Genomic DNA, 21,505 nt, shown 5'->3' with positions numbered 1-21,505 from the left:
ACCTGGGATAAATCCCATTGATTGTGGTATATAATTCTTTCCACGTGCTGATTCAGTTGGCTAGTATTTTGTTGAGGATTTCTGCACCTATATTTAAGAATTACAGCTCTGCATCTATATTTATAAGGGATATTGGTCTGTAATTTTCTTTTCTTGTGGTGTCTTTACCCGGCGTTGTTACGAGAGTGATGTTGGCCTCTTAGAATGAGTCAGGAGGTGTTCCCTCTCCTTTAAAATTGTTTGGAGGAGTTTGAGCAAGGTTGGTGCTAATTCATGTTCAAATGTCAGCTAAGATTCACCTGTGAAACCATTTGGTCCTGGGCTTTCCTTTGTTGGGAAACTTTGGATTGGATTCAGTGTCTTTACTAATTAATAGTTTGTAGGATCTATTTTTTCTTGAATCAGTCTGGGTAGTTTGTGTGTTTCTGGGAATTTGTCCATTTTATCTGGGCTACCTAATTGGTTAGCGTACTTGTTCACAGTGTCATCTTATAGTCCTTTTTATTTCTGTGGGGTTGGTAGTATGCCCCCCTTTTCATTTCTGATTTTAGTTATTTGTGCCCTTGCTCTTTTTTTTTTGTCAGTCTAGCTAAAGGTTCATTGATTTTTTTTTCAAAGAACCAACTTTTGGTTTTTTTGATCCTATTGTTTTTTTTTAATTTCTCTTATGTCACTTGTCTCTGCTCAGATTTTTTTTCTTTCTTCTGCTCACTTTGGGGTTAGTTTCTTCTTTCTCTAGATCCCTTTCGGTTTTGATTTGAGATCTTTCTTTTTTAAAAATAAAAGTAAGCCATTTAGAGTTCAGCAGCCTGGCCTGGAAGGGACAGCGGGGTGCTGGATGCCTTTGTGTGCCTCCAGACCCACTTCTAGCCCTCTGCATCCCGTGTCCTCACTGCCTGCAGCGATCTGCAGTAACTGGGTTCTCAGGCCCTGTGCTGGCTGGTTGGGTTTGGACAAGGTGGGTGAGAGATATGAAGGAGAGAGTCGAATGAAGTCAAATCATTTTTTTTCCTGGGATGCCTCCTGCTCGTCCATGGCTGAGTTCTCCCGGAAGTCACAGCTCCAGCCAGGTAACACCACTGCCTTGTCCTTCCTGGCCAGCCTGGGGGTGGCGAATGGCTCCCCATTGCTGCTTAGAGCTCTGGGTGCAGCACTCCTCCTTGCTAGGTCCCCTGAATGCTGCCTACACTTTTGTCAACCGTCCCGATCATTAAACTCTCCTCAGTTACCCCGTGTGAGCGTGTCATCTAACTCCTGAAAGAGCAGGGAAGGTCTTTAACTATGCCTGCTGCCCCCCACTCCCTCTCCAGCCCCCGAACCCCAGGGGGATAGATCCAGGTGGGGAAGACCAGGAGTTTACAAAGCCGTCTTTATTGGTTTCTTGCCACCTGACAGAGCATCAGTCGATTCCTTCTGAGAATGTGGCATTTAAGGAGATAAATACTTAATTTTGCCCCCCACGCTTTAGTAGGGGGAGGTTTAATAAAAATAGTAATATAATAATAATAATGACTGTGATCAATAATAAATTGCCCTCGTAGGGTCCCCTAATACACAGTGGGTTGAAGCTTCAAGAGAAAGGACCCTCCTTTCTGGGAAGGGCCAGAGTGTGCCCGGAGACCTTCCAGTGATCCCCACAGGTGCCCTCCTTCCCACTAAGGAACCCTTATAAATACCCACACCTCCCCATCCCATCCCATCCCTGCCTAGGAATTACCTTCATGCCTGGGCATTAGATTGGTTCTGCTCACTGAGCCCTCCCTACCCCCAGAAGGAAAGGATCCATGGGTCCTACGTTCCCCTCCCAGGTCCCTCTCCCCTCCTTTCCTGTCCTTTTGCCCTTCTCTCCTCTTCTTCACTGCTCCCCCTTTATCCCTCTCTCCTCCTCTGAATCATTCCCATCTCCCTACAATCACTCCACATCACCTGCTCTTCCACCTGCTTCCCTCCCCATAGCCTCTCTCACCTTCTCCAGCCTCCTTTCCTTTGGACCAGGGCCTGCCTTGCTCACCCTGAGGCTGAGCAGAGACCTGGACATGCCCATCTTGGCCTCAGCTAGGGGACCCGACAGGCAGCCAAGACCCCAGATCTGCCCCCAGGGACCTAGTCCTTCTGTATCCCTTTTTCTCACTCTTCCTTACAAGCCTCCTAGGGTTTGGCACTAGGAATCAGAGCTTTGACACACTCATTCCGGGAAATCAGGGCAGAACGGCCTAGGCAGTAGAAAGGGGGCCATCCTATGCCCAGTGTCTGGCAGAGGCTGGGCTGGGACGAGAAAAGGAAGGCAGGATGACAGCTGGGCACCAGAAGCCCCAAGGCCTGGGAGCCCAGGCAAGCCTCCCGTTGCTGCCTGCCTGGGCCCTCCCTGAGTTCCGAATTTCCACATGCCCTGGACCAGCCGGAGTGTGGCATTTGTTGAGTTCTTTGTCCTCTCCTGTCTCTCTGTCCCGGGATTGGGGTGGGCCCTGCCAGAGGGTGTTAAGGGCTGCTCTCAGATTCTGGGGCTGGAGGAAGGCTCCGGGGCCTTTCTGAGACCTGAAGAGGGAAGAGAAGGCAGGCAGGAGACTTTGCTCACCAGCTTGGTGCCTTCCAGAAGCAGGGCTCTTGGAGGTGGTGGGATGTGAGGGATGTGTGCACACGGGGTGATATGAATCACTGGGAGAAGCCAGCGGAAACCCCCATTGCAACACTGGAGACCAACTCAAAGTCCCCATCTGTTCTCGCCACCATTCAGGTTTTACTCTGGGCAGGAGAACCCTGAATCCAACAGCAAGGAGCCCACTGTTAAGGGAGGAAGACGGGGCTCCCAGATGGACATCTGCAGCTCAGCCAGGAGCATTGAGCAAAGCGCTCACAGAACCCCTGCAGGGCAGTGACCACCTGACCAGGCAGCCAGGAGGGTTTCTTTGCAGGAGGGGATAGTGGCACAATGTTGAGAACTTGATCAGGTTGAGGACAAAGAAGGGCATTCGAAGCAAGGGGAACTAGCTGCGACAAAAGCCTGAGTATGAAAGCCTGGGAGCAAGGCTGGGGGGCCTGGGAGTGGCCTGGAGTGGCTGGAGGGGGTATAGGAAAGAGCAGCTGGAGCTGCAGCTGGAGGTTAAGTAGGAGCCTTTCCAGCTTCAATTAAATCTTCAGTCCCAGGCCAGAATGGACCGCTCTCTCTTCTGGCAACCCCCTGCCCACAGTCCGGGCATCTGTTACAAATCCAAAGGGCTGCCCTCCTGGGGAGTCCCCACCGTGGGCCAGGCAGGATCATTTCCCACAAGCCTTGCAGGAAAAACCTCATTTAACAGCAGAGGAAGTTCAGAGAGGCCGCGCACCTCTCCCGGGGCCACGCAGCTGGGATAATCAGAAACAAGGCTCCCAATGCAGCAGGTGAACTCACTGCCCTCCCCTCTACATGGGACATGACTCCCAGGGGTGTAAACTTCCCTGGCAACGTGGAACAGGACTCCCGGGATGAGCCGGGGCCGGTATCAAGAGATTGAGAAAAAAAGCCTCTTGTCCAAAAGGGGGAAGACAGAAATGTGACAAAGTTTCAGTGGTTCAGAGATTTCAAACAGAGTGGAAAGATTATCCTGGAAGTTATTCTTATGCATTATAGAAATATCCCTTTTTAGTTTATGGTATAGTGGAGTAGCCGGAAGGAAGTGCCTGAAACTGTAGAGCTGCGTTCCAGTAGCCTTGATTCTTGAAGACGATTGTATAAAGATACAACTTTTACAATGTGACTGTGTGATTGTGAAAACTTTGTGCCTGATGCTCCTTATATCCAGGGTATAGACAGATGATAAAAAACAAGGATAATAAATAAATAATAGGAGGGACAAAGGGTGAAATAAATTGGGTAGATGGAAAACAAGGGGCTGCATGGCTTAGGGGCTGCAAGGGTCAGCTTGGTCCCTGGTGCCTGCTGGGGGGGGGGGCGGGGGGGGGGGCGGGCGGGTGGTCGAACCCCCCGGGGCTCACCTGTAATTGGGAGGCTGCAGGGCTCAGAGATCCCTGGGGGCAGGACACCGACTCGCTGGACAGAGACGTCCGAGGTTTCCTCTTGGCTGCTCCAGGGGCAGGACGAGGGAATAAAAGCGCCACCGTCAGTATTTGCTGGGTCCAAAGGGGGTAGGCACCCGGGGGAAGGCCGCGGGGCTGCCCTTACTGGGGTCCGTGTCTCCATCAAGGCCGTCGCTGCCCACGGAGGCTGGGCGCCGGGAGGCCTCGGAGAAACTGTGCGGCCGCTGAGGGCCGGAGCTGCGGACGCCCCGGCCCTTCTCCTCCCGGGCCTGTAGGGGACAGCGGAGGCGGGGAGGTCAGACACCTGCACCCCGCCCCGCCCCCAGCACCAGAGAGACGCCTCCGGCCTCAGACCCCCCCCGGCCTGCGATTGGCTAGAGAGCTCTAAGCACGCCTGCGATTGGCTCCGCCTCACGGAGGGGCGGCTTGTGATTGGCTCCATTGGACTCACTGGGGGCAGGTCCTTGGCACCGGGCCGCCCCTCAGTAGGGCCCACGTGCACCAGGTGGTTGAAGTTGGACGGCGACGAGATGAACCTGGAGCGCACGAAGGGGTCCTTCAGCATCTCCCTACGCGTGGAGGGGGTAAGAGGGACGGGGGCGGTAGGGGAGGCACCTCCCCCACCGACTCCGAGGCTGAGCCCCCTCCCCCTCGGGGCGGTCCTGCGCTGGGGTCCCACCCCCAGGAGCAGGAGGAGGCCCCGCCCAGCCGAAGATGCGCACTGCGCACGCGCACCTGCGCCGCTGCTGCCGCTGCTGTTCCGACACGCGGAAGAAGAAGCGGCGCTTGCTCTTGGAGCGGAACAGCTGGCGCCGGCTGTTGTCTGTGAGGTCGGGGATGTCGAACTCGTCCTTCTCTATGGGAGGGGCAGAGAGCTGGGCGGTGCTCAGGAGACCCCGGGGTCCCCGTCAGCTGGCGCTCCCGGTCCCAGTACAGACGTGTGCACAGGTGAACGCACCCAGGTTGAACGCTCACTTGCCCACACCTCACTTGCCCACTGTACACACGCACACAGTCCCTCACCTGCCAGCTGGTTCCTGAGGTAGGTCAGGCGGACCTTCTCGGTGCCGTAGAGGAAAAGGGAGCCCTCTAGGTTCAGGGCTCGCACCTACGGGTGGCAGCAGGCACGGCAGTCACGCCAGGACCCCCCACCCCCACCCAGCCCAAGGGGTAAGGACCAGCCCTCACCTTCTTGAGCGCCACGGTCTGTACCCATTCTGCTCTCCTGACGTCAAACACATTGATGGCGTTCTCGCTGAACACTGTCAGGTAGGGGGCTGCATAACCTGCAGGGCAGGAAACTGCCTGTGCTGTGCAGCCTTGGGCCAGTCAAGCTCGTCTCTGAGCCGGTTTCTTCCTCTGTACCCCAGGGCACATCCCGTATCCTGCCACTCCAGGGTCCACACACAGGTCCTTCCTCTATAAACTACTGGTTGCTCTACCCGACCTTCATAATCCATCAAAAATTACAATCATGGAGCGGTCCCTAACTTAGGGCATGGTTCCCAACTCATCACCTGTCTCTTCTTAACTCTCAAACACCTCTGAATAGGTCATCCCCCCACCCCCAACTCACAGATGAGGATACAGAAACCCCAAGGCCTCCCTAATACTCTGGGTCAACCAGCTGGTGAGTGAAAGCTGGAACTGGACCCGGGCAGCCTGGGTCCAGCAGTTCTGTGCTCCCTTCAACTCCCAGGCCCCACCAGAGGAGGAGTGCTGCTCATGAACAGAGCTCTTTCCCTCTCTTCCAGCCCTTACCCCCTCACATCAGTTATTTGTGAATCCACCTCACTCCCCAAACAGTCAAACCCCCTGGGGTGTGCTCCCCTGGGGTAGGACTCCATAGCCAAGCTCGGGGTGTTGGGCAGCACCCTACCTCCTTCCTCCACCCCATCCCAGCCTGACCCCACCCAGCCCTGCCCTTCACAGGCCTTACCCCAGCCCATGGGGGCTGCTGGCCACAGCAGCTCATGGCCACGAGACTTGCGGCCAGCGCTATCCACGTAGACCCCAGCAGTGGCAAAAAGCAGCAGGAACTCACTGAGGCTGAGCTCGATGGCACCCAGCGCCTCGCCCAGGCCCCCACGGGATGGTGGCAGCTCCTCAGGCACCAGCCCAGCCCCCAGCACTAAGGGCGCAGCCTCGTTGAGCAGCGGGTAGAGGGCAAAGGCTCCGGCCGCACCCACGCACAGCCGGTCACCCAGTAGCCCCAGGCTCTGCACGGGAGCAGGTGCCTGCAGTTCACGGATGCGACGCTGCCAGGGCCCTGGGCCCGGCCCCAGCTGGTAGCACAGCACCTGGCGCTTGACAGCGACGCAGAGCACAGGGGTACGGGCCTGCAGGATGCGCCCAGCTGCCAAGGCCTGGCAGCCTCGGGACTCGGGGATCTTGGCGCCTGCCACATCCGTGCTCTCCAGCTCAGCCAGGGCAAAGAGGCGCACGCTGGGGCCGCGGCCGCAAAGCACAATGAGCAGGCCCGCGGTGGGGCTCACGGCCAGTCGCTGTACCCGCCGGCACTCGCCCACCTGGAAGACGTCTGCAAGGTTGGAGAAGGGAGGGCGTCACCAGGAGGTGGCAAGGAGCAGCCCTGTGCCCATCCTCCTCTGTCCTCTGGGCACGTCCCCCACCCAGGCCCGGCCTTGGCATGTACCGTTGCTGTGCAGGTGAATCACAAACAGTCCCTCCTCTGTGCCCAGGGCAAGCCGCTCCTGGTCTGATGGGGGAGGGTCAGGGGTCAGAGGGCCGTTCAGCGGCGGGGAGACGGGGCAGACCACCTGCTTTTGCTGAGCCCCACTTTTATTTGAGCAAATTGAGACAGCAGATGTCTTCATCTGCATTGCTGGACTCTTCTCTCCCAGAGTCCGCACTGGCTTTCATGGGTGAGAAGTACACTAACATGGGCTGGGGGCAGGTTTCAAGTAAGTCCCGTTCCCTCTCTGAGCCTCAGTTTCCCCTTGTAAGGGGAGCAGTGACAGCACCTTTCTTAGAGAGCTGCCGCAGGAAGAGATGAAACGGTGCAGGGAGGGAGTTAAGCAGGGCTGCTGGTCCACAGTGGTCCCTGCTCAGTATATGCCCTTCTCCCCGCTGGCTCCCAGCTGGCACAGGGCCCCAGGGCCCCATGCACTCTCTCTGGTGGCTCCTGCCCCGAGAGATGACAGGAAGTGGTTCCAGCTGGCCGAGAGCAGGGGCTGGCCCGGGGCCCAAGCAGAAGCCAAGGAACATGACTTCTGTTCCTTTCTTTCCCAGCGGTCAAGTATGGAGACCGCACTGGACACTGCTCCTGGCCTGAACCCAGGTGACCCCATGGCAGCCCCTGCCGGGGTCCCGGTCACCTAGTTGGCGGGAAGAGCCAGGACCGGAAGCCTCATTCAACTGTTCCTAAAGCCTTTCCCCTCCCCTTGAGAGTCTCTTTTAGAAAAAGGAGAAACTGAGGCTTAGAGCCACGGAGTGATGAGAAGGCCGGCCCCCTCTCCCGGCCCAGGGCCCCTTGCACGGCTCTGCACCGAGGGAGGTCGTGGAGGATGCATGTGTGGGGAGGGCAACCACGGGTGCCCCGACCCTGCCCAGGCGGTGGCCCCCGGCGGGCGGCTTACCGAGGATGGCGGCGCACAGCGTGTGGGGCAGCAGTGGCAGCCCGTTGTCATAAGCCTCCTTGAGCGAGTACACGGGCCGGGGTCGGGGCCGCGCCTCCAGCAGCAGCTGCTGCAGTTCGCCCAGCACCTGCAGCCAGCGCTCCCGCTCCCCCTCGTTCTCCGCCAGCAGCAGCACGGTGCCCGTGGTGGGCGGCACGGTCAGCTGGGACGCTGTCACCTGCAGGCAGGGACCAGGTCAGTCGAGGTGGGTGAGGGGCCCGGGAGGGGAGAGGTGGCAGTTCCAGGGAGCGGGAACAGGATGTGCAGGGACCAAGAGGAAGGTGTGCTTGGGACTGGCGGAAGCAGGGAACAGAGAGGCTGGAGAAGACAGTGGAGTCGGCTCCCTGGAACCTTGAGGCCACAGGACAGAGTAGCCCAAGGGAGAAGGGTTGTGGCCAAACCCATGCGTGGAAAAGCTCACTGCGGCTTCAGGGTGCAGAGAGGAGACGCAGGGGCCAGAGAGAGAGGCGAGGAAGCTGCATGATGAGAATGGAGAAAAGTGGCCAGAGCAGATAGCATAGGGGGGCGGGGGAGGGGGCAACCTGCCCGGACAGCCCCAGGCACTCACTCTGAAGATGCGTGGCAGGTCCCTGGATTGGGCGTGAATGACATCAGAGGCCCGGACAGGGGTGGCTGAGAACTGGGGATCCCTGGGATGTCCAGGGAACAGGTCAGAGGTTGCTCGGCCCCTGGCCACACCCCTTTCCCCCACCCCAAGTCTCTTGCCCCAGGCCACTGCCTGGCACCCACCTCAGATCCAGGGCCTGCAGCAGGGCCCCGGGGGCTGGGCTGAGCCGTGGGTCAGGGGCATCAAACAGCAGCAGGCGTGAGTCGCTGAGCGCAGCGAACACCCGCTGCCAGCCACGGCGGACACCGGAGGGCCGGGGTACCTGGGTGAGGGGGAACATGGTAGGGCCAGGGCAGGCCCACAGCTCCCCCTTCCCCTTCCCCATCACCACCCCAGCTCACCGACAGGAAGCCTTCGTAGGCAGTGCCCGTGCCCGTTTCGGGGTGCACCCCCAGAGCTGTGCGGCGCAAGTCGGGGGGTACGGGGCAGGGCGGGGCCTGTGGGGCACAAGCTGAGTGACAGAAGTAGCCGCAGGCTGTGGGAGAGGGAGAGGCCGGATGGTGTGCAGTTGGGTGGGAGAGCCCAGCATCACCAGGCCTGGGTCTCTGGGTACTCCCACCCCAGCTGCCCTCAGGCCAGGGTGGTTCTCCAGGGTCACCTGTTCCCCATCAAGTGAGAAAAGAGCAACAGAAAGACTGAGCAGGGGGAGAGGTGGAGCAGCGGGTGCCAGTGACCCTGGGTTGAGAGAAAGTGCCTGGCTGTATTGGAAGCCCCTCCACATGCGCCGCTCCACCCCTCTCCCCCTACCAATTCCAGGGCTGGGGGTGGGGTGGGAGGAGTGGGGGTGCTCACCATCACAGCCCAGGCCCTGGCGGCTCAGGCCCAGCATCAGCGAGGTGCAGCGGAGGCACTTGGTGAGGGATGGGAAGCTCCGGGGGCGCAGGGTGTGGGAACCCGGCTGGGAGGTGAGACAGGCCATTATCCCAGGCCTGGCCACGCCCACAGGCTCAGCCACGCCCACAGGCTGGACCAGGCCACCAGGACTGACAACACCTTCCAAGACCTGGCCACGCCCACACGCCTGGCCATGCCCACATGCCCAGCCACACCCATAGGCTAGACCAGGCCGCCAGGACTGACAATACCTCCCAAGACCTGGCCATGCCCACAGGCCAGACCACGCCCACAAGCTGGACCAGGCTGCCAGGCTGGACTAGGCCACCAGGTCTGACCAAGCCCCCAAGCCTGGCCACGCCTCCCAAGGCCCCTGCCTCAAGTCTGACTACCCCACCCCACCCCAGCCCGGCCCATGACACCCTGGTGTCAGACAAGCTTGGGCTCCAGCAAGTCTCAGGCAGTACTGTGTTGCTGTGGCCACTCCCCACAAGGTCTGCTGGGCGTGATGGGCAGAAGGCACCTGGAGAGGAGAGCCAGGCGGCCCCCCCAGGACAGGCATTTGGAGGGACCCAACCACCCCCTTGGAAACCTGGCAGAGCGACAGGCACCCCCAGCCATCTCGTTCCTCAAGGCACTTACCTTAGCAGGAGGCCCTTCCGTGGGGCTTGTGGGAACAGCAGGTGCTCTGGGGAACCCAGCCTGTGGGGAGGGGGACAGGTGACAGGGGTGCAGGGTCAGGGGTGACCCGGCCCCCCCACCCCGACACCCTAACTCCAGGGCGCCCGCTGGCCTCACCCCCATGCGCAGGCTGCGGCGGCCCTCTGGTCTCAGTTCTGGCTCCACCCCAGGTCTCAGGGCTTCTCCTGAGATGCCAGCGTCCCTGGTGGAATCCTTCTGGGGATGGCAGGATGGGGGGCACAAAGTCAAGGCTGCTGAGCCCCTGCGCAGGGCTCCTCCCCGGCCAGCTTCCCCCTACCTGCTTCTTACCTCTGAGCTCCAGAAGGACAGGAAGGGAATCAGGGAGTTGGAGGGCTTGGCATCTGTAATCACAGGGCAGGGGTCACTGGGGGCTGGGGTGGGCCCTAATACTTGTCCCTGAGGAACCAGGAGCCAGCGGGGGTCTTGTTTCCCCCTCAGTAAATCCTGACACTCAGCAGGTGCTTGGTAGGGCTAGCGAACAGATGGTGGGCGAGTGGCAGGGTCGGGAACAGTCTCCCGTAGGGGCGGGGTGGGGGTGGGACCGGGTGCTCCAGGGTGGGTGGGCAGACAGCCACTCACCCCCTGACCCGCGGGCCCGCAGCTCCTCCTGCAGCGCGGCCAGCTCCTGCTGCAGACTCTGGTTCTGCTGCTCGGCCTCCTGCAGGCGTCTGGGGGAGAACGGGGTGGGGTAGGGGTGGATGGGTGCCTGCCACAGCCCTCCCCACGGGCCCCAGGGTCCCCCGCCACGCGCCCACGCAGCCCCCACCTCTCGGTCTGCAGCTGGGCCTCCTGCACCTGCGTCAGCCGCTCCTGCAGGCCCTGCTTAGCCCGGATCTCGGCCTCCAGCGCCGACTGCAGCTCCAGCCTGGCTGAGGCCTCCATCTTCTGCAGCCGCCGCGCCTTCCACTGGTGGTCCTGGGGTACCCCCCCCCGCCCCAACGTATGATGCTCTCTGGGCCCCGCTGCCTTCAAGGCCCCCCTCCCACTGGACCCCGCTATGCCCATGGCTCACTGGGCCGGGCTGCAAGCCCCAGTTCTGCCACTGACCCGCGTGGAACTTAGGCCGGCCCCAGACCTTCCGTGAGCTCAATGACCCACCCCCACCGTGGAACGAGGCTACTGGCCACACTCCCTCCCCCCAGCCCCAGCCTCCTGGGGTGTTTCTGGAACTCACCAGCGGCCGGGCCTGGAGTGTCTGAGTGCCCGCGTTCCGCAAGGACTCCAGCTCCTCGGCCATCTTTGTGGCCAGGGCCTGCAGGTAACCCCTCGAGACCTTCTCATCGTTCACCCTGGTTGGGAAGGGGGGCTTTGGGCTCAGGGCTGGGTCCTCAGCCCCACCCAGGCCCAGACCCCAGCCCACCGGGCGCCCACCAGCTGAGGATGTCGGCGATCTGGGCCTCCCAGTTGCTCTCCGTCTCCTGCCGCTTGCCTTCCAGCCGCTGCTTAGTCTGCTGCTGGCGCTCCAGCTCTTCTGCCAGCTGGGGGGGGGGCGGGGAGGGAAGGTACAGGGTGGGTGGGTCAGGCCCTGGGGACGCCGGTGGCCCCAGCCGTCCTGCCAGCTCTCCTGTCTCCACAGCCCCTCTGAGCCCTACGTCTGTCCCCCTTGCTCACCCAGCAACTGGGGAGCCACGGTAGGGGGTAGGGTGTCAGCCTGCCCCAGGGCCCCCACCAGCCCTCGCCCTGCTGGCTCCCCACTCCCACCCGCTCTGTCCAGCTGTCCATCCTGCCCGCTGCTTTCCCCCGCTCACCCGCTTCTGCTCCTGACTCAGCCTTCGGTTCTCCTCCTGCAGCCGGCACAGGGCATCTTCATTCCCGTTCGGCCTGGGGAGAGGCAGGACGAGGCGGTGACCCCCAGCTCAGGCCCACAGCCCTGCCCAGGCTCGGCTGCCCGGCTCACCTGAGGGAGGCCACCTCCTTCCTCGGCTGGGCTTCCTGCGGCCCGTCCCCAGGCGGTCCCATGCCGTTGGTCTCAGAGGCCGCGTGGATGGGCTTGAAGACATAGAGGGGTCAGGGCAGAGACCCGAGAGGCCACGGCCCACCCCACCCCCGGGACAACGGCCTGGAAGGCCCCAAGACAGATCAGGCTAAGGGAGGCACCCCTTGGCAAGGACGTAAGACTCACTACCTTGCCCCGGGAGGGCGCCTTCTCCAGGCCCTGTTCCTGCTGTCGCTGGAGCCACGTCACCTCCCTGCTCAGGGCGGCCACCTGGGCCTCCAGCTGTGACAGGGTGCAGATGGGAAACCAGTGCTGGCCTTGCCCACCCCGACCCCTGCTCCCCCATCTTGCTATAGACTCTGCCAGCCACGCTGGGAGTGGGGAGGCCCCCTGGTCTCGCCTGTCCGATCCTAAGCCCCCATCCCCTTGCTCAGGCCAGTGCCAGCCCCGGTGGGGGTCAAAGAGGCAGGGTCCCCCTGCTCTCCCTGCCCACCCATCACCTACCTCACTCTGGGCCCCCTGGGCTTCCTCTAGCTGGGAGTCCAGGGCCTGGGTCTGGCTGGCCATGGCTGCCTCTCTCTCCTGGGCTTCCTGCAGCCTCCGGAGCAGCTCCTCCTGCTCCCCCTGGGCCCCGCGGAGCACCTGCTCCTGTGCCCGCAGCCTGGCCTGAGCCTCAGTCAGCTCCTGGGAGTCAGAGTGGGCAGGGGGGACAAGGACGGGGTCAGGGCACAGAGCCCTTCACCAGGGAGCTCTGGGCCACGCCGTCCCCCCCCTCCATGGCCCTCACCTGCCGGAGCTGGTCTCTCTCCTGTCGTAGCACGCTGTCCTGGCTTGGGGCCCCATCCGTCTGACATAAGGAGGCCTTGCTATCTCTCGGTGTCTCTGCCAGGAATAGCCACTGAGACTCATGCCCAGATGGCACCCAGCCTCAGCCAGCCCTCCATGGACAGGACCTCATAGAGCCCCGTCTCGGCCCGGGGATGGACTTTCTCGCCATTTGCCACATGCAGGCCCAGAGAGGTTAAGATACTTCCCCATAGTTGCACAGCATGTACAGAGCAGGGACAGGGGAGGAGGAATACCTGACAGCCTCTCCCGTAGAGTCTGCACTTCCTCCTGTAGCTGCTCCAGCTCCCGATGGTCTGAGGGTGTCTGCAGAGCCTCTGGCCAGGGAGGGGACCCCCATAGGTCAGTAGCCAGCCCTGCAGCAGGAGTCCCCAGGGCCAGACGCACCTAGCCCTGCCCAGCCCAGGCACAGCACACTTCCCTGTACCTTGTAGCTTCCGGCTCAGCTCCGCCTTCTCCTGCTCCAGACAGGAGAGCTTCTGCTCCAGGGCAGCCAGCAGCTCGGAGCTGCTTTCAGGCCCAGGGCTGGGGCAGGAAGGGAGCAGGGGTGACACAACCTGGCAGAAATCCCACTCCCCTAAAGCCTCCTCCAGCCTCCATCCAATCATTCATTCATCTAAGAATCTGAGAAACACCCACTGCGTTTACCAGCCCCGTGCCCACTCATGGGCTCTGTGCTGAGAGGGGAAACAAACTGGAGTACTGCCTGCCCTCAGGGATGCCCAGCTGGCACCAGGGTGGCAGCACAGGGCAGGGGCTCCAGGGCACAAGTTCAAGTCCCAGGCCTGGCCCTTACGGCTGTGTGACCCTCAACTGTCACTTCACCTAGCTGAGCCTCAGTTTCCCCACAGGAAAATGGAGGTGGTAACAGGGCCTCTTCAAAGGCTGTCAAGAGGACTCAGTGACAGGGATACCAGCTATCTTGGTAGATAGTAGGCACTCAATGAGTGCAGACCAGATACCTTTCCTTATACCTTGGAAGCCCCTCCTCACCCAGGACCCCGCTGTGGTCTCAGCCAGCCCCGTGCATAGGGACCAGGCAGAGGTCCCTTCACAGAGGCTCCAAGTGAGGCTTTAGCCAGGACACTCTTGACTTCCCATGGAAGGTGCCATGAGGGCCAAATGGTGGCAAGGGGGTGGACGTGGGGGTCATCCTCCTGGGAGCTCATACTACCCAAATGCAGGGACGGCATGGGCCGCCAGCCCCTTCCTAGGGTCCTAGTGGCCCCCAGCTTCCCACCTGGTGAGACTCAAGATGCAGGGGGTGAGGACCAGGCTCACCTGCTCGAGGTGTAGGTAAAGCCCACGAACGGCAGGTGGTGACCCGAGAAGGCCCCGTGGGAGGGCGGTGGCAGTGTCCCCTGCAGGAGGAGGGAAAGGAGAGTCAACCAACAGCCACAGCTCAAGGCTGAGTCCCGAGAACCCAGGAGGCTCCCTGGGACTGGCCTGATGACCTCACCCTGCCCAGGTGGGGACCAGGGGAGAAGAGACCCCAACTCCCTCAAGTCCTTGAGATGACCAGACCCCAAAAGTTACAGGAGGTTTTATTCCTTGCATGCATTCTGGTAATAGGATGACATTTGAGGTCAAAGGACCTTCACTGGGTACCACTCACCTCAGTCTGGCCGAGCTGCAGGGGGAATCATAACTCCCTTGAGCCTCCCGGGGTCCAGAGCCCTCGTCCCCTGCCCAGCAGCTGCCCTGGGGGAGCTTCTGGAAGGGGCGGTGGGACCGGCCACTCACAGGGTGGTTGAGGGTGTCGTCATCCACGTCGAAGTTGGAGGTGTCCAGGGGCCCACGGATTTCGGGGATGTAGGGCGCCGTGCTGACCGCCAGCCGCTCCCAGTCCACCCCTTCAAAGAACGGATGGTTCCGGAAGTCGTCCAGCCCACCGCATCCCAGCCGTTCCTCCTGGTGGCACAGCAGCTGGCGGATCAGGTCTCGAGCACTGGCTGGCACATCGGGCACATCCGGGGGAAACTGCAGGTGGTCCTGCAAGGCGGGGAGGGGCGTGGGTGGGTTGTGGGGAACGTTCCCTCCACTGCCCTCCCCATCACCCGGGGGGCCCGGAGGCCGGACCTCGTGGTTCATGATTTTGCCATAAGTTTCCACCAGGGACTCCGCGTAGAAGGGCGTCTCTCCGAAGAGCAGCTCATAGGCACAGACTCCCAGGGACCACCAGTCGCACTGTGGCCCGTAGTGGCCCTTGCCCTCTTCCATGGCCTGCAGGACCTCGGGGGAGATGTAGTCGGGTGTCCCTACCGCCACCGACGAGTCCACCTGTGGGACGTGCTGCTGATGACTCCAGGAGGCCCCCCCTCGTCCAGGCCTGGCACCCCCACTCCCCCGCTCCCCTAGGGCCTGGCTGACTACTCCCCTGGGACCTGGGGATCCCCACTCCCCTAGGGATTGGCCAGCCTGCGCCCACCTCTACCCCAGGGCCTAGGGCCCGGCCCTCCATTCCCCTGGGAGCTCAGCCGGCCTGCTGCCCCCGCCCCGGCCACTGGGACGGGTTACCATGCCGCTGTTGTTGAGATGCAGGCAGGAGCCGAAGTCGGCCAGGCGGATATGCCCGTTCACGTCCAGTAGGACATTGTCCGGCTTGACGTCCCTGAGGGCGGGAGGAGGGAGGGGCTTGACCTATGCGTGAGGTACACGTTTGCACGCCCACTGCACCCGCGTGGGGGGGGCATGCACCAGTGGACGTGTGCTCACACGGGTTCCTGCGAGCACACGTGAGCAGTGCCCGTGGGTGTGTGCGAGACGGGAGAAGGCTGGTGGCCAGGCCTCCTGGGTCCCGAGAGGGAAGAGAGTGGCCCGAACGAGGAAAGGACCCCTAAGGACCACCCTGGGAGACACCGGGTATGTCGTGGGGGGAAACAGGAGTGAACCTCCCCAGGGCAACCACGGCTGGGCCTCCCCCAAGCCGGGTGCTTTCCGGGTGCTGAGCCCTAGACTTCCTCCTTTGAACAATGGGGCTGTAGCAGCCCCGTGGCCTGGGGAGCAAAATAAGGAATCGTGCCCCCGAGCAGCCAGCATGGTGCCGGGCACGTGGGAACGCTGGGGAACTGGCCGCTGATCCCCACAGCTGTTAGTGGGGCTGGGAGGGTCTGCACCTGTGGACGTAGCCCAGCTGGTGTAGCGAGTGGATGGCCAGCACCATCTCAGCCAGGTAGAACTGGGCCAGCTCGGGCGGGAGGCGGTCCTCAAAGCGGCTCAGCAGTGTGAGGAGGTCCCCGCCGGCGTAGTAGTCCATCACCAGGTACTGGGGGGGACGGGGGTGGGGGGCGAGACTCAGGCTGGGAGAAAGGGTAGGGACCGACCCTAGGCTCCAGGGCTCTGCCCCTGCCACCTTCCCAGAGGTCCCACTGGGTTCTGTGACTTCCAGCACCCCGGGGTGGCCGGCCCCCAGCCAGAGCAGGGGGCTCCGGGCCAGGAGCCAGCAGGAGCTCCCAATATATTGATGGGGGTCTCTCTCCCTCCCTCTCTCCCCCCCCTCCTTGGACCTGGTGCTCCAGTCCCCAGGGGTCTCCTCTGTCTCTCTGCCCCAGGCGGCCCCCTCCAACCCTGCCGAGCCCCCTCACCAGGTACTCCTCGTCCTGGAAGGCGTAGTGCAGCTGGGTCACCCAGCGGCTGTCCCCCTTCACCAGGATGTCCCGCTCTTCCCGGAAACAGGCTGTCTGCAGCAGGATTGGGGGAGCCAAGGGTGAGGTGGGATCCGAGCCCGGAAGCCCCCCAGCCAGCTCGGGAAGGCTCCGTAAGTCTGGGCACTCATGCATGGCCCGGGCCTTGTGTGAGTTTAAGCCATGCTTTATGGGCCCTGGGCCTCACTGTTCCCATATGGAAAATGGGCGTTTCGGAAAAAGCTCATTGCACGGAAGGGAGAGAAGGGAGCTGGCGGATGTGGGGGGTTGGCACCCTCTGCCCCACTGAGTGGTGATGGCCGACCCCTCCCCGCCGCAGATGCCCCCATGGGTCTGGCTCATGGGCAGCACCCAGCTCCCCCCACCCATTAGCCGAGGCCCCAGAGCCCACGCTGACCTCGGCCCTCTTTAGCATCTCCCACTTGTGCAGCATTTTCATGGCAAAAATCTGTCCGCTGTCCCTTTGTCTCACCACTGCAACCTGCAGCCACGAGGAGCTCTGGGGTCAGGCCAGCCTGGGCCGAGAAGTCTCCCCCCACCCCCTCCTCACCCCTGCACCCCCTCCCAGGAGCTTTGCTCACCTCCCCAAAGGCCCCTCGGCCAATCACTTTCAAGATCTCAAAGTCATCTCTCTGCAGCCTCAGCTCCTTCACCTTCATCACAAAGGGGCTGGCTGCAGGGAACACAGCAGGGCTCAGGGAGCTGGAGGGGGGCCCAGGCACCCTCTCTCACCATGGGAAAGCCAGGAGCTGCAACTCCCACGAGACAAGAATGGGGGGGAAGCCCTCTGGCCAAGGGTGGGTGTGTGGGAGGTGAGGGTCCCGGCTCTGCTGGCCCCCAGGCCGCCTCCGCCCCAGAGGCTGATGGGACATGTAGTCCACCCCAACCTGGGGTCTGACCCTGGCCGGCCAGGTCACCTGGGGACTGTGGGGGGCACCGTTCCCGCCCCCAGCTCCCAGTTCTTGGCCCCTTAGCAGGCCCAGGCCAGGCCTGTCTGGGGGAACCGGACGGGTGACATTCCTTGTCCCCAGAGAGATTGCTCTGCCATTCGGGAGCTGGTGACCCTGGTCTGGGGACCCTGCAGGCATGGTGGTCTGGGGCTGGGGGTGAGACGTGGGGCTGCCTGAAGGGCAGGTGAGACATTCGCCCGGCCAGGCTCTGGCTCCCTACATGGGCCTCCCTGGGCGAAATCGATTCCAGTCTGCCCAGGTTCTCATGAGACTAAAAGCAGGGCCAAAAATCCTTTGCCTGGCGCCAGACGCTGGCACCTGAGGGTGTGAGCTCTCAGGAGCCCCTCCAGTGCTGACCGCCTCTGGGGCCCGACCCCTCCCTGGATGCACTTTGCTCCTGGTCGTGAGCCTTCTCCTTTCTAGTAACTCTGAGAACCCCAAAAGGGGCATCTCCAGCCATCCTCAGGCCCCTCCCAGGCCAGGCAGGCCCACAGGTCTGGGGTGGGGAGGGAATAGGGTCTTAGAAACTCAGGGAGGCAAATGACCAGGAGGGCCTGGAGACGGCTGTGGTCTGGCTTTGTGCCTCAGTTTCCCCCCGTCGGGAGGTGAACTCCCTACCAGCTGGGTAGGGCTGTGGGGTGGGACAGAGAGCTGCAGCACAGGTTTATCAGGCAGCACCCCCGCAGCGGGGGCAGGGTGGAAACCTCATTACAGAAACTGTCTCTCTCCCAGCTCTGGGGCGGGGAACTGGGGTGGAGCAGCCACGGGTTTCCAAGGGGGGAACTGAGGCAAGGGCCAGTATCCCATCAGCCAGACTGAGGCCCAGCTCCCAGGGGTTCTAGGTCCCCAGGACAGGCTGCCCAGTCCCTGCACCTTCCTGCAGAGGATAGGGGGCTCTGGGCAGGAGCAGGGGCAAGCTAGGGCAGGAGAGGAGTGAGTCACCACCCTGTGAGTTTCCTCGGGACCTGTCAACACAGCAGCCCCCACACCAGGGTCCCAGGCAGAGGCTGGCAGGGAGGAGCACATATGCGCACGTGGGCCTCCCGGGGGGTGCTGATGACAGCACTGTCCGACACACACGCACGACACACAGGAGGCCTGGGAACACGCGGGGGCAGAGGCCCTCTGTCCAGCAGCCCTGCCCGGGGAAGAGGGGCTGGATGCCAACTCGCTGGCACTCCTGGGCAGCAGGCCCCCAAACCACGCCAAGCAGGGCCCTGGACCTGCCCAGAGCTTAAGAGTGCCAGGAACGCTAGTCACCCACTAGGCAAACACCAGCCTCTCTCCACCCTCCAAGGCCAGCCCCATGCACACCTCCCCCCGCCCCCCACTTCCCCAGGGCCCAGCCGGGCGTGACCAGGGAGCTCTCAGGCTGGTGCCAGTGCCCACACTGGGCTCAGGGTCACCTCAGGCCAGCCACTCCCGGTGGCTCAGATGAGTCACCAGGCAGGGGCGCAGCCCCCCGGTGCCTGGAGAAACAGCCCCCGTGGAGTCTGGCTAGGGGCTGGCACAAAGGGGCTGAGGTTGGCTCTGAGTCCCGTCTGAGGTGGTCTTGTGTGGTGGGAGATGGAAGAGTGCGCGCGCGCGCGCGTGTGTGTGTGTGTGTGTGTGTGTGTGTACAGAGGGGGTGTCGGCAAGTGTGTGATCCCTCCAGGTCTGTGAATGCGTGTCCCAGCCAGCGGGGGTGGGGGTGGGTGGGCCGGGGAGGTGGGCTGCAGGCAGCATGGGGGTCCACAGCTGGATGGGCTCAGCGCGTCCCTGGGGTGGTGGGAGACAGGGAGGGCATGTGCGTGTCAGGGTGTGAAACGCAGGGGGATCTGCTGCGTGTGTGGGATGAGCCCCGTGGGGACTCTGGGTGTGAGGTGTGTGTTGTGTACGTGCGTCTGGGTCTGCCCGTGGGAACCAGTTTGTGTGTGTGTCTGAGTGAGGGCTTGTGCGTGCATCTGTGTGACGTGTGTTGTGCCCATGTGCCCTGGGGGAGGGGGGCGTCTGGGAGCGGGGACAGGTGTCTCGTGACTCTGAACGAGGGTCTCCCGTAGGTGGGTGTGAGGTGTGCGGGTGAGCTAACCGACCTGCGGCCCCCGGGGGACAAGAGTCCCCGCGGGGCGCTCTGTGAGCTTGCAGCGCGCGGGGTGGGGTGGGGGGGTGGGAGAGGGTCCCGGCGCCCAGTCCCTCGGGCCGCGCTCCCGCCCCGCCCGGGCCCGGCCCCCTCCACTCACCCCAGCTCAGGAACTGCGCCACGTTGCGCTCCCGCCGCAGGGGGGCGCTGCTGAGCTCTTGGTGCAGCCCCAGCAGCAAGTCCAGGAGGCCGTCGAGTCCCGGGCCGCCGCCGGCCTCGCCCCGCGCCAGGCGCTCCAGCGCGCGCAGCCGCCGCTCCATGGCTGCGGCCGGAGCCCCGCGCCCGGGCTAGAGCCGGGACACCCGCATGCCTGCCTGTCCGTCCGTCCGTGCGTCCGCGCGTCCGCCCCCCACCCTCCCTCCCCGCTGTCACCTTCCTCGGCAGCCGCCCGCGCGCCCTCACCTGGGCGCCGCGCTCCGCCCCCGACGGACGGGCAGGTGCGCGCCGGCCAATGGGAGCCGCGGCTGGAGGTGAAGGTGGGAGGGCGGAGGCCCGAGGGGGCGGTGCCAACTCCGGCCAGGAAGTCCAGGGGATCGGGGGGTGGGTCCCGGAGAGTAACTCCTGGGCGGGGCGGGCGTGTGTCTGTGCGTTGGGGGTGGAGGAGGAGAAAGTCCCGGGGTGGTCCGAAGACCGCCCGAATTCCTGCGCGGTCCCGGCCCCGACCCTTCCAGGGCCCTCGGCGATGCCCGCGGCCCTACAACTTCCCTCGCCCCCGGGGGCAGCGGCCGCCTCTCCCTAGGCCCCGGCAGAGGGGCTGGGGACGCCCGCGGCCCTGGAGCCGGATGGGAGTTGTAGTCCGCTCCCTCCCCGGGCCGCCGGCCGGCGCTTACCACCCCCGCCCCCAAATCCCGCCCGAACGAGCGCTCGCCAGTTTCTGACCTCATTTTATTTGTATCCTTAGAGCAAGACCTGGGAAATCCTACCCAGTGGGTGGGGCAGGGGTGGTCACAGCCATTTTGCAGATGGGCACACTGAGGCTTGAATTGAGGGACTGAGAGTGAGGAGGCTGGGACGGGAGACCCTGGAGCCGTCGGGGACCACCGCGGCCTGGCCTGGAGGGGAGGGGCAAGGAGAGGTGGGTGCTGGGCGGCAGGAGGTCCGGGGAGGGGCTGGCTTTGTCCAGCTTTCTGCCCAGCTGTGTCCAGCTGTGCTGGCCCAGACCTCATGGGTCCCCGGGGCCGTCCAAGATGAGGGGTCAAAGGCTGGGACATTTTTTTATAGTTGCAGACAACAAATTCTTTCATTTAAAGATCTGTTTGGGGGCCTGCCTCCCTCATCAGACAGGGACCCTCCTGTTGAGGAAGGAGGCCTGGGTCGTGCTGGGGAAGCTAAACCAAGCACTCCCTGGCTGTGCCCAGGTGCTTCTCCATGTGTCCCCCCATTTGACCCCCTCAGAGCCCACAATCTGTAGAATGGGGAAACAGAGTCAGGCTGTGTTCCCCAAGACAGTCAGGCAGGGGAAGGGAGCTAGGATTCAACTCCAAAGCTGGGAGTCCACCACGGCCTCAATTTCTCCTGGAGGGGGCGTGCCGGGGGGAGGGTTTGGGGTGTTTTGAGCTCTCTGGCTCTCAGCTGAGGATTCTGGGCCCTGATTCTGGGAGCCCGGACAGAGGTAAGAAGGGTCTCTGCTGTCCAGGGCCACACGGGGGCGCCAGAGACCAGAGGAGAGGCAAATGCTCAGGCAGGACCATGTCCCTGTCTCCTAGGGACTTGGGGAAGGGGGGATGCTGACCCCTTCTCCAGCTGCCTCTTTGGGACACCCAAATTCCCCCACCCCCACCGCCGTGACCCCCAGGGGTCAGCAGTCAAGGGCTAGAGAAGTGAGGTCACTGGGTCCTGTGTGCTCTTGGGCTGGTCCCTTAACCTCTCTGAATGCTGAGTTCTCCAAAGAGACCATCCCCTGGGCCCGTCATTATCCATCCCTGCCTAGTACTGAGTTGGCGAACCTGAGTCCCAGACAGCAAAACCCAAACACCCCCTGGGGCAGAACTGGGATAGCCACGCAGCATCCTGCCCCTCCCAGCACTTCATTCCATTGCAGATCTTGTATTAGTTTTGGTTGCATCTCTTTTGCCATGTCTCAGTTTCCTCGCCGGCTCCCTCCTTTCTGCTCCAATGTCCCAAGGTCCTTAGAGGCCACCTCTGTGCCTGAACAAGGAACCAGTCCCTGGGTCCAGAAACAGCTCCTGAATTTAGC

The 21,505-nt window shown here is 62.6% G+C and overlaps 1 protein-coding gene across 5 annotated transcripts; it reads right to left on the bottom strand.

The window, feature by feature from the left end:
- Window positions 1-1,355: 1,355 nt before the first annotated feature.
- CDC42BPG (CDC42 binding protein kinase gamma) lies at window positions 1,356-19,568 on the bottom strand. Of its 5 annotated transcripts, none has more exons than XM_077115804.1 (37): window positions 19,409-19,568; window positions 16,821-16,912; window positions 16,637-16,720; window positions 16,180-16,275; window positions 15,712-15,860; window positions 15,113-15,206; window positions 14,675-14,875; window positions 14,339-14,587; window positions 13,877-13,956; window positions 13,023-13,120; window positions 12,832-12,912; window positions 12,537-12,631; window positions 12,254-12,433; window positions 11,939-12,031; window positions 11,711-11,802; window positions 11,562-11,634; window positions 11,185-11,291; window positions 10,988-11,102; window positions 10,580-10,728; window positions 10,393-10,481; window positions 10,102-10,154; window positions 9,910-10,008; window positions 9,754-9,813; window positions 9,070-9,175; window positions 8,619-8,752; window positions 8,400-8,539; window positions 8,218-8,299; window positions 7,611-7,827; window positions 6,668-6,730; window positions 5,954-6,553; window positions 5,203-5,300; window positions 5,038-5,122; window positions 4,750-4,870; window positions 4,466-4,583; window positions 4,160-4,283; window positions 3,973-4,058; window positions 1,356-2,535 (listed from the first exon to the last, which is right to left on the bottom strand). In XM_077115804.1, the coding sequence occupies exons 1-37, from the start codon at window positions 19,566-19,568 to the stop codon at window positions 2,479-2,481; spliced, it is 4,620 nt and encodes a 1,539-aa protein (XP_076971919.1). In that variant the 3' UTR covers window positions 1,356-2,478. The 5 variants fall into 5 exon arrangements, with proteins under 5 accessions (XP_076971919.1, XP_076971921.1, XP_076971920.1 ...); XM_077115806.1 differs by having other exon boundaries at window positions 4,466-4,550; XM_077115805.1 differs by having other exon boundaries at window positions 9,910-10,005.
- Window positions 19,569-21,505: the final 1,937 nt, after the last annotated feature.

The sequence above is a fragment of the Tamandua tetradactyla genome, chromosome 9 (assembly GCF_023851605.1).
Source record: "Tamandua tetradactyla isolate mTamTet1 chromosome 9, mTamTet1.pri, whole genome shotgun sequence".
NCBI lineage: Eukaryota > Metazoa > Chordata > Mammalia > Pilosa > Myrmecophagidae > Tamandua > Tamandua tetradactyla.
Note: the sequence above shows the minus strand (reverse complement) of the source record. Positions and strands in the feature narration are given on the sequence as shown.

Bases quoted from the DNA above. Each gene is read 5' to 3' on its own strand.
- CDC42BPG (XM_077115804.1), bottom strand. From the start codon at position 19,568: ATGGAGCGGCGGCTGCGCGCGCTGGAGCGCCTGGCGCGGGGCGAGGCC. The intron at 11,292-11,561 runs GTGAGCGGGGGA...CCCCCCCCCCAG, and splicing joins TGAGTCAGGAGCAGAAGCGG to CTGGCAGAAGAGCTGGAGCG. The intron at 6,554-6,667 runs GTACATGCCAAG...CCAACCTTGCAG, and splicing joins GATTCACCTGCACAGCAACG to ACGTCTTCCAGGTGGGCGAG.